Below are 12,068 nucleotides of genomic sequence, written 5' to 3' on the forward strand. Positions count from 1 at the left end.
TCTCTCTCTGTCCTCCCCTCTCTCTCTCTCTCCTCTCTCTCTCTCTCTCTCTGTCCTCCCCCTCTCTCTCTCTCTCTCCCTCTCTCCCCCTTTTCCCCCCCTCTCTCTCTCTCCTCCTCTCTTGCACTCCCTCTCTCCCCTTCCCCCCCTCTCTCTCCCCCTTCCCCCCCTCTCTCTCTCTCCTCTCCTCCTCTCTTGCTCTCCCTCTCTCCCCCTTCCCCCTCTCTCTCTCTCCTCTCTCTCTTGCTCTCCCTCTCTCCCCCTTTCCCCCCTCTCTCCTCTCTCTCTTGCTCTCCCTCTCTCCCCCTTTCCCCCCTCTCTCTCTCTCTCTCTCTCTCTCTCTGTCCTCCCCTCCTCTCTCTCTCTCTCTCTCTCTCTCTCTCTCTCTCTCTCTTGCTCTCCCTCTCTCCCCCTTTCTCTCTCTCTCTCTCTCTCTCCCTCTCTGTCCTCCCCCTCTCTCTCTCTCTCTCTCTCTCCTCTCTCCTCTCCTCCTCTCTCTTGCTCTCCCTCTCTCCCCCTTTTCCCCCTCTCTCTCTCTGTCCTCCCTCTCTCTCTCTATCTTGCTCTCCCTCTCTCCCCTCTCTCTCTCTCTCTCTATCTCTCTCTCTCTCTCTGTCCTCCCCTCTCTCTCTCTGTCCTTCCCTCTCTCTCTCCCTGTGAGTGTTACCTTGTAACCATTAGGTAACACTGCTTTAAATGAACCCTTCTCTCTCTCTATCCCCCCTCTCCATCTCCCTGCAGCACAACACGTTCTTCTGGGAGGGTCTGGATGGTTCTCAGGTTCTGACACACTTTCCCCCAGGGAACTCCTATGAGATGAAGGGGAAGGTGGAGGATGTGAGTATCAACCCTAACCCCCTATCCCCCCTACAGACCCTTACAGGAGCACTAGGTCTGGTACAGGAGCACTAGGTCTGGTACAGGAGCACTAGGTCTGGTACAGGAGCACTAGGTCTGGTACAGGAGCACTAGGTCTGGTAAACAGACCCTTATAGGAGCACTAGGTCTGGTAAACAGACCCTTATAGGAGCACTAGGTCTGGTACAGGAGCACTAGGTCTGGTACAGGAGCACTAGGTCTGGTACAGGAGCACTAGGTCTGGTACAGGAGCACTAGGTCTGGTACAGGAGCACTAGGTCTGGTACAGGAGCACTAGGTCTGGTACAGGGGCACTAGGTCTGGTACAGGAGCACTAGGTCTGGTAAACAGACCCTTATAGGAGCACTAGGTCTGGTACAGGAGCACTAGGTCTGGTACAGGAGCACTAGGTCTGGTACAGGAGCACTAGGTCTGGTACAGGAGCACTAGGTCTGGTACAGGAGCACTAGGTCTGGTAAACAGACCCTTATAGGAGCACTAGGTCTGGTACAGGAGCACTAGGTCTGGTACAGGAGCACTAGGTCTGGTACAGGAGCACTAGGTCTGGTACAGGAGCACTAGGTCTGGTACAGGAGCACTAGGTCTGGTACAAGAGCACTAGGTCTGGTACAGGAGCACTAGGTCTGGTAAACAGACCCTTATAGGAGCACTAGGTCTGGTACAGGAGCACTAGGTCTGGTACAGGAGCACTAGGTCTGGTACAGGAGCACTAGGTCTGGTACAGGAGCACTAGGTCTGGTACAGGAGCACTAGGTCTGGTACAGGAGCACTAGGTCTGGTACAGGAGCACTAGGTCTGGTAAACAGACCCTTATAGGAGCACTAGGTCTGGTACAGGAGCACTAGGTCTGGTACAGGAGCACTAGGTCTGGTACAGGAGCACTAGGTCTGGTACAGGAGCACTAGGTCTGGTACAGGAGCACTAGGTCTGGTAAACAGACCCTTATAGGAGCACTAGGTCTGGTACAGGAGCACTAGGTCTGGTACAGGAGCACTAGGTCTGGTACAGGAGCACTAGGTCTGGTACAGGAGCACTAGGTCTGGTACAAGAGCACTAGGTCTGGTACAGGAGCACTAGGTCTGGTAAACAGACCCTTATAGGAGCACTAGGTCTGGTACAGGAGCACTAGGTCTGGTACAGGAGCACTAGGTCTGGTACAGGAGCACTAGGTCTGGTACAGGAGCACTAGGTCTGGTACAGGAGCACTAGGTCTGGTGCAGGAGCACTAGGTCTGGTAAACAGACCCTAATAGGAGCACTAGGTCTGGTACAGGAGCACTAGGTCTGGTACAGGAGCACTAGGTCTGGTAAACAGACCCTTATAGGAGCACTAGGTCTGGTACAGGAGCACTAGGTCTGGTACAGGAGCACTAGGTCTGGTAAACAGACCCTTATAGGAGCACTAAGTCCAGGTACTGAAGCTCCCCCTCATTCCTCCTCAGCTGGTCAACACTGTGAAGAACAACAAGGACAAAGGACGAGCCAATCACAGCGCAGCACTGTTTGGTTTTGGAGACGGAGGAGGAGGGCCCACCCAGCTGATGTTGGACAGGTTGGACAGGGTCCAGGACACAGACGGACTGCCTCGGTCAGGACCACTCACATCGTAACACACACACACACACAGGATATTAATCACACACACCATACATGGTCGACACACCCACGTGACTAAACAGCCACCAATAAAATAGAACCAGCTGCCCCCTGGTCTAGACATCAGAAATACAGTCACGAAGAGTGTTGTATTTATTTTCCCGCTCAGAGGGATTCCTCTCTGATGTGGGGTCAAATGAAATCTCGTTTTATTAGTCACGTGCCGAATACACCAGGCTGACTTACCAGCCCTTAACCAACAATGCAATTCAAAAAACATGTTGTTAAACCAAAAATATATATCAATAAAAATAACAAGTAATTAACGAGCTGCAGTAAAATGACAATAGCGAGACTATATACAGGGTGTACCGGTACAGAGTCAATGTGGAGGCTATATACAGGGAGTACCGGTACAGAGTCAATGTGGAGGCTATATACAGGGAGTACCGGTACAGAGTCAATGTGGAGGCTATATACAGGGGGTACCGGTACAGAGTCAATGTGGAGGCTATATACAGGGGGTACCGGTACAGAGTCAATGTGGAGGCTATATACAGGGAGTACCGGTACAGAGTCAATGTGGAGGCTATATACAGGGAGTACCGGTACAGAGTCAATGTGGAGGCTATATACAGGGGGTACCGGTACAGAGTCAATGTGGAGACTATATACAGGGAGTACCGGTACAGAGTCAATGTGGAGGCTATATACAGGGGGTACCGGTTAGTAATGAGGCTATATACAGGGGGTACCGGTACAGAGTCAATGTGGAGGCTATATACAGGGTGTTACGGTACAGAGTCAATGTGGAGGCTATAAACAGGGGGTACCAGTACAGAGTCAATGTGGAGGCTATATACAGGGAGTACCGGTACAGAGTCAATGTGGAGGCTATATACAGGGGGTACCGGTACAGAGTCAATGTGGAGGCTATATACAGGGAGTACCGGTACAGAGTCAATGTGGAGGCTATATACAGGGAGTACCGGTACAGAGTCAATGTGGAGGCTATATACAGGGGGTACTGGTACAGAGTCAATGTGGAGGCTATATACAGGGGGTACAGGTACAGAGTCAATGTGGAGGCTATATACAGGGGGTACCGGTACAGAGTCAATGTGGAGGCTATATACAGGGAGTACCGGTACAGAGTCAATGTGGAGGCTATATACAGGGAGTACCGGTACAGAGTCAATGTGGAGGCTATATACAGGGGGTACCGGTACAGAGTCAATGTGGAGGCTATTTACAGGGAGTAAAGGTACAGAGTCAATGTGGAGGCTATATACAGGGAGTAAAGGTACAAAGTCAATGTGGAGGCTATATACAGGGGGTACTAGTACAGAGTCAATGTGGAGGCTATATACAGGGTGTTATGGTACAGAGTCAATGTGGAGGCTATATACAGGGTGTACCGGTACAGAGTCAATGTGGAGGCTATATACAGGGGGTACCGGTACAGAGTCAATGTGGAGGCTATATACAGGGGGTACTAGTACAGAGTCAATGTGGAGGCTATATACAGGGGGTACTAGTACAGAGTCAATGTGGAGGCTATATACAGGGGGTACTAGTACAGAGTCAATGTGGAGGCTATATACAGGGTGTTATGGTACAGAGTCAATGTGGAGGCTATATACAGGGGGTACCGGTACAGAGTCAATGTGGAGGCTATATACAGGGGTACGAGTACAGAGTCAATGTGGAGGCTATATACAGGGGGTACAGGTTAGTAATGAGGCTATATACAGGAGGTACAGGTTAATAATGAGGCTATATACAGGGGGTACAGGTTAATAATGAGGCTATATACAGGGGGTACAGGTTAGTAATGAGGCTATATACAGGAGGTACAGGTTAATAATGAGGCTATATACAGGGGGTACAGGTTAATAATGAGGCTATATACAGGGGGTACAGGTTAGTAATGAGGCTATATACAGGGGTACAGGTTAATAATGAGGCTATATACAGGGGGTACAGGTTAGTAATGAGGCTATATACAGGGGGTACAGGTTAGTAATGAGGCTATATACAGGGGGTACAGGTTAGTAATGAGGCTATATACAGGGGGTACAGGTTAGTAATGAGGCTATATACAGGAGGTACAGGTTAATAATGAGGCTATATACAGGGGGTACAGGTTAATAATGAGGCTATATACAGGGGTACAGGTTAGTAATGAGGCTATATACAGGGGGTACCGGTACAGAGTCAATGTGGAGGCTTTATACAGGGGGTACAGGTTAGTAATGAGGCTATATACAGGGGGTACAGGTTAGTAATGAGGCTATATACAGGGGGTACAGGTTAGTAATGAGGCTATATACAGGGGGTACCGGTACAGAGTCAATGTGGAGGCTTTATACAGGGGGTACAGGTTAGTAATGAGGCTATATACAGGGGGTACAGGTTAGTAATGAGGCTATATACAGGGGTACAGGTTAGTAATGAGGCTATATACAGGGGTACCGGTACAGAGTCAATGTGGAGGCTTTATACAGGGGTACAGGTTAGTAATGAGGCTATATACAGGGGGTACAGGTTAGTAATGAGGCTATATACAGGGGGTACCGGTACAGAGTCAATGTGGAGGCTTTATACAGGGGGTACAGGTTAGTAATGAGGCTATATACAGGGGGTACCGGTACAGAGTCAATGTGGAGGCGGTGGTAAATGCAAATTGTCTGGGTGGCCATTTGATTATATGTATATTTTACCTTTATTTAACTAGGCACCTCTATACTCTAACCATTAGACTACCTGCCACATCTACACTCTAACCACTAGGCTACCTGCCACCTCTACACTCTAACCATTAGACTACCTGCCGCCTCTACACTCTAACCACTAGGCTACCTGCCGCCCCTACACTCTAACCACTAGGCTCTACCTGCCGCCCCTACACTCTAACCACTAGGCTCTACCTGCCGCCTCTACACTCTAACCACTAGGATAGCTACCGCCCCTACACTCTAACCACTAGGCTACCTGTCGCTCCTACACTCTAACCACTAGGCTACCTGTTGTACCTATGGTACCTCTTGCCGTGCGGTAGCAGAGAGAACAGACTATGACTAGGGTGGCTGGGGCTTTTGATAATGTCTTTGATAATGTTTTGGCCCTTCCTCTGACACCGCCTGGTGTAGAGGTCCTGAATGGCAGGAAGCTAGGCCCCAGTGATGTACTGGGCCGTACGCACTACCCTCAGTATTGGCTTGCGATCGGAGGCCGAGCAGTTGCCATACCAGCAGTGATGCGACCAGTCAGGATACTCTCGATGGTGCAGCTGTAGAACCTTTTGAGGATCTGAGGACCCATGCCAAATCTTTTCAGTCTCCTGAGGGGGAATAGGTTTTGTCGTGCCCTCTTCACGACTGTTTTGGTGTGCTTGAACCATGTTAGTTTGTTGGTGATGTGGACACCAAGGAACTTGAAGCTCTCAACCTGCTCCACTACCGCCCTGTCGATGTTAATGGGGACGTGCTCGGTCCTCCTTTCCATGTAGTCCACAATCTCTTTTGTCTTGATCACGTTGAGGGAGAGGTTGTTGTCCTGGCACCACATGGCCAGAACTCTGATCTCCTCCCTATAGGCTGTCTCGTCGTTGTCGGTGATCAGGCCTACCACTGTTGTGTCATCTGCAAACTTAATGATGGTGTTGGAGTCGTGCCTGTCCATGCAGTCATGGGTGAACAGGGAGTAGGGGACAGTAGGGGACTGATGTGAGCCATGACCAGCCTCCAAAGCACTTCATGGCTACAGACGTGAGTGCTACGGGTCGGTAGTCATTTTGGCAGGTTACCGTAGTGTTCTTGGGCACAGGGACTATGGTGGTCTCCTTAAAACATGTTAGTAATACCGACTCGGACAGGGAGAGGTTACAAATGTCAGTGAAGACACTTGCCAGTTGGTCAGCGCATGCTCACAGTACACGTCCTTTTAATCTGTCTAGCCTTGCGGCCTTGTGAATGTTGACCTGTTTAAAGGTCTTACTCACATCAGCTGCGGAGAGCGCGATCACACAGTCTTCCAGAACAGCTGGTGCTCTCATGCAAGTTTCAGCGTTATTTTCCTCGAAGGGACCATGTAAGTTGTTTAGCTCGTCTGGTAGGCTTGTGTCACAGAGCAGCTCTCGGCTGTGCTTTTCTCTGTAGTCTAATGGTTTGCAAGCCACATTCGATGAGCGTCAGAGCAGGTGTTGTTTGGTTTGGTTCGGTTTGACATTAGTCCGGTATTGATGCTTTGCCCGTTTGATGGTTCGTCAATTTCAATTTCTGTTTGATGGTTCGTCGGATTTCTTATAAGCTTCTGGGTTGGAGTCCCGCTCCTTGAAAGCGGCAGCTTGGAACACGTGAAACATCAGCCTTCTTCTCCGGTGCTTCTCCAGCATGTATCAACACGAGGACTTCCTGGCTAGAGAACGTTGTTACAGCCTGAATTAAACATCTATCAACACGAGGACTTCCTGGCTAGAGAACATTGTCGGGCGTCCTCTTTACCATACCCATCAGAACATTGTCGGGCGTCCTCTTTACCATACCCATCAGATGCATATCAATCTGCAAGGTGCAGCAAACATAAGCACCAACGCAACGGTAATAAATATTGCATAAACTATTATAAATTATTAATTGCATGAAGAAATATTAAAAAAACTAACAATAGTTATTTGTTTAGATAGTCAAGGATATGTTTTTGTATAATTCTACAAAGTCCTACAGAAAACATAGGCCTGTTTTAGTTTCCATTACAATAAAATATATGTATCAGCCTGCATGCGGTCAAATTATTTGCTGCTGATAAGTAGACACAACAACCTCATAATTACACTATTGTCTTTCTAAATGTAATCAACCTCTTCACCCTCAGCATTCAGTTAGGTCTCATTTAAATTCTTTTGTGAGGTAAGGTGCACAATTATCGCCCAGTAATCCATTTTTCATTAATTCAGTGAAGGGGGAGAGAGATGCATTAGCACCTGGCTGGGTACCAATGTCCTACAGGACATTGTGTTAGAAGGTTAAGTTAGGAATAGGTGTGGAAAAAATACTTTTCTGTTCGTGATGACAAATGAGCAGTGTAAAATACAAACATTTAGTCGGGGACATAACTTTACTTTTTGTCAGATTCTGTTTTTATTTACAAAATCAAACATCATTGCCGTTGGATTAAAGTGGTTCTATTGTTCAATAGATATAGCTGTATTCTGTTTATTTTTTGTCCCAAAAAACTCCATAGTCCTTAATGATGACAAGCATACCCATAACATGATGCAGCCACCCATATGCGTGAAAATATGAAGAGTGGTACTCTGTGATGTGTTGGATTTGCCCCAAACATTGCAAACAGGAAGCATGTTTTGGAATATTTTTATTCTGTACAGGCTTCCTTCTTTTCACTCTGTCATTTAGGTTAGTATTGTGGAGTAACTACAAGGTTGTTGATCCATCCTCAGTTTTCTCCAATCACAGCCATTAAACTCTAACTGTTTCATTGTCACCATTGGCTTCATGGTGAAATCTCTGAGACATTTCCTTCCTCTCCGGCAACTGAGTTAGGAAGGATGCCTGTGTCATTGTAGTCACTGGGTGTATTGATACACCATAAAAAGTGTAATTAATAACTTCACCATGCTCAAAGGGATATTTCAATTTTTACACCAATTTGGTAGCCTTCTTTGCGAGGCATTGGAAAACCTCCCTGGTCTTTGTGGTTGAATCTGTGCTTGTAATTCACTTCTCGACTGAGGGACCTTACAGATAATTGTATGTGTGGGATAGAGAGACGAGGTAGTCATTAAAAAATCATGTTAAACACTATTATTACACACAGAGTGAGTCCATGCAACTTATTATGTGACTTGTTAAGCAAATGTTTACTCCTGAACTGATTTAGGCTTGATATAACAAAAGGGGTTGAATACTGATTGACTCAAGACATTACCGCTTTTCATTTTTTGTATTAATTTCTAAACTGTTCTACAAGTAAAATTCCACTTTGACATTATGGGTATTATGGTATTGGGTGTAGATCGGTGACACAAAATGTCAATTGAATCCATTTTAAATGCAGGCTGTAAACACAACAACATGTGGAAGAAGTCCAGGACTGTGAATACTCTCTGAAGGCTCTGGCTATATTTGCGTCATTTGAACACATGTATGTAATTGTCTGTAACTTGTTTCTTTATTACACTGTAACCATGGATACACGTGTTTCTATACATAATTGACTGTAAGGTGTGTCTTGTTGTTTCTAACCTTAGGGTCCAGATGTCCAGTCCTAACCGGCTCTTCTCTGAGCTCGAGGCGGACTCCTCTCTTCTGTGCACCTGGACTGGAGAACTGTTTCTAGAACTACACAACGGCACCTACACCACACAGGCACAGGTGGGGCCTAATTTGGGTTTCTCAAAGCCTCTCAGAGCTGTTTGTGCCGAATTACCAACTCTATGGTAATGTTCATGTCCGACATCTGGGACCAGGTTTGGATCTCACACTCTACATTGACTTTATTAGTTAGAACTGTTGTTTACTGGGTTTTAATGACAGAGTTTATCCCTTTTCCAACCCACGTGTCTCCCCAGATTAAGCTAGGGAATCGTCAGTGCGAGACCTTGCTCCATGACGTTGAGGTGGCCAGCAGCTTGGCTCTGTGTCTGGACAAAACGTTCCAGTACCCCTCCGAACCGCTACAAATCCTCTGGAGGTGAAGGCCACAGCACACAAAGATATAGACATTTAGCCTCTGGGGCGCTTTTGAGACAACACATGTTCTCTAAATGGGCAGACATACTATAGAAACAAATTAGATAAACAATTAGCAACTAAACTTCCATAGCGTTGAATTAGGTGAAGTATTTAGCTAACGGAGCTCTTTATTGTTCTGCACAGACATCGCACCTTGACATGTCCCTAGGCCCTCAACACTACTAAAACCTTGACATGTCCTTAGTCCCTCAACACTACTAAAACCTTGACATGTCCTTAGTCCCTCAACACTACTAAAACCTTGACATGTCCCTAGGCCCTCAACACTACTAAAACCTTGACATGTCCCTAGGCCCTCAACACTACTAAAACCTTGACATGTCCCTAGGCCCTCAACACTACTAAAACCTTGACATGTCCTTAGTCCCTCAACACTACTAAAACCTTGACATGTCCTTAGTCCCTCAACACTACTAAAACCTTGACATGTCCCTAGGCCCTCAACACTACTAAAACCTTGACATGTCCCTAGGCCCTCAACACTACTAAAACCTTGACATGTCCCTAGGCCCTCAACACTACTAAAACCTTGACATGTCCTTAGTCCCTCAACACTACTAAAACCTTGACATGTCCCTAGGCCCTCAACACTACTAAAACCTTGACATGTTCCTAGGCCCTCAACACTACTAAAACCTTGACATGTCCTTAGTCCCTCAACACTACTAAAACCTTGACATGTCCCTAGGCCCTCAACACTACTAAAACCTTGACATGTCCTTAAAACCTTGACCTTGGCCCTCAAACACTACTGACAAAACCTACCTTGACATGTCCTTAGTCCCTCAACACTACTCAACACTACTAAAACCTTGACATGTCCCTAGGCCCTCAACACTACTAAAACCTTGACATGTCCCTAGGCCCTCAACACTACTAAAACCTTGACATGCCCCTAGGCCCTCAACACTACTAAAACATTGACATGTCTCAACACCTAAAAGGCCCTCAACACTACTAAAACATTGACATGTCTCCTAGGCCCTCAACACTACTAAAACATTGTCATGTCCCTAGGCCCTCAACACTACTAAAACATTGACATGTCCCTAGGCCCTCAACACTACTAAAACATTGACATGTCCCTAGGCCCTCAACACTACTAAAACATTGACATGTCCCTAGGCCCTCAACACTACTAAAACATTGACATGTCTCCTAGGCCCTCAACACTACTAAAACATTGACATGTCCCCTAGGCCCTCAACACTACTAAAACATTGACATGTCTCCTATGCCCTCAACACTACTAAAACATTGACATGTCCCCTAGGCCCTCAACGCTCTACTTTTCTTTTGTTTTTCAGGCAGCTCCTCCTGAACCAGTTCCATGATGTGATTCCTGGCACCTACTAAAACATTATGAGATGGTGGCCCTCAACACTACTAAAACATTGAGGCCCTCAACACTACTAAAACATTGACATGTCCCTAGGCCCTCAACACTACTAAAACATTATGTCAAGGCCCTCAACACTACTATCAGCACTACTATATTATCAAGGTATAAAACATCATGTCCCACTCAACACTATATTATCAAGGTCAACATATATCAGTCCCAGGCCCTCAACACTATATTATCAAGGTATACATCAGCTGTATATTATCAAGGTATACATCAGCACTACTATATTATCAAGGTATACATCAGCACTACTATATTATCAAGGTATACATCAGCACTACTATATTATCAAGGTATACATCAGCACTACTATATTATCAAGGTATATATCAGCACTACTATATTATCAAGGTATATATCAGCACTACGATATTATCAAGGTATATATCAGCACTGTATATTATCAAGGTATATATCAGCTGTTTATTATCAAGGTATATATCAGCTGTATATTATCAAGGTATATATCAGCACTACTATATTATCAAGGTATACATCAGCACTACTATATTATCAAGGTATACATCAGCACTACTATATTATCAAGGTATACATCAGCTGTATATTATCAAGGTATATATCAGCACTACTACGATATTATCAAGGTATACATCAGCACTACTATATTATCAAGGTATATATCAGGTATATTATAGGTATATCAGCTGTATATTATCAAGGTATATACAAAACAGCACATATGATATTATCAGGGTATATATCAGCTGTATATTATCAGGGTATACATCAGCTGTATATTATCAGGGTATATATCAGCTGTATATTATCAGGGTATATATCAGCTGTGTATTATCAGGGTATATATCAGCTGTGTATTATCAGGGTATATATCAGCTGTGTATTATCAGGGTATATGAAAAAAGACCATAATGACAATAGCAGACCGTTTTTGTTTTTAGAAAAAGTCACAAACTTAAACCATTCCATGTGGAGTATGAACCCCAATTCCTGTGTATGTGTGCCGCTGTCTCTCAGACATCCGTACCGTGGGGACCAGACTGCTGCGTGTTTCCTGTCGGGCCCTGGGGTCTGAAGGGACTATGACCAAGACAGGAGACTCTGACAGTACTGCTACTTCCGTTGCTGTCCTCAACACCCTGCCCTGGGAACGCACCGAGGTTCTCCCGCTGACAGGGGGCGCTCCTGACCATCATCAACCATGCCTAGGTACCATAGCTGACTATACAGTGTGAATACTCACAGATCATTGATGCAGTTACTCAACCACAATACAAAATGGTGTTGTTCTTTCACAATTGAACTTGTAAGTTATTTAGAGGTGATGCATAATGAAACAGTTGGAGCTGTTTCATGTACCTGCATGTCAGATGTCCACATCGCTCCGTCTGCTGTTGTGAACATACATGTTATTCCTGTGTTATTCTGTAG

At 45.7% G+C, this 12,068-nt stretch overlaps 1 protein-coding gene across 1 annotated transcript in view; it reads left to right on the plus strand.

Annotated features, from left to right (window-relative positions):
- Positions 1-12,068, plus strand: part of man2c1 (mannosidase, alpha, class 2C, member 1) — a 43,606-nt gene that overhangs the window by 14,379 nt on the left and 17,159 nt on the right. Inside the window, exons 11-17 of the mRNA XM_042327597.1 lie at positions 742-837; positions 2,321-2,466; positions 8,746-8,869; positions 9,067-9,188; positions 10,558-10,604; positions 11,021-11,038; positions 11,655-11,846. Of these exons, the coding sequence (XP_042183531.1) occupies positions 742-837; positions 2,321-2,466; positions 8,746-8,869; positions 9,067-9,188; positions 10,558-10,604; positions 11,021-11,038; positions 11,655-11,846 (745 nt within the window). The remainder of the gene's footprint in view (positions 1-741; positions 838-2,320; positions 2,467-8,745; positions 8,870-9,066; positions 9,189-10,557; positions 10,605-11,020; positions 11,039-11,654; positions 11,847-12,068) is intronic.

This window comes from Oncorhynchus tshawytscha, linkage group LG01 (genome assembly GCF_018296145.1).
Source record: "Oncorhynchus tshawytscha isolate Ot180627B linkage group LG01, Otsh_v2.0, whole genome shotgun sequence".
NCBI lineage: Eukaryota > Metazoa > Chordata > Actinopteri > Salmoniformes > Salmonidae > Oncorhynchus > Oncorhynchus tshawytscha.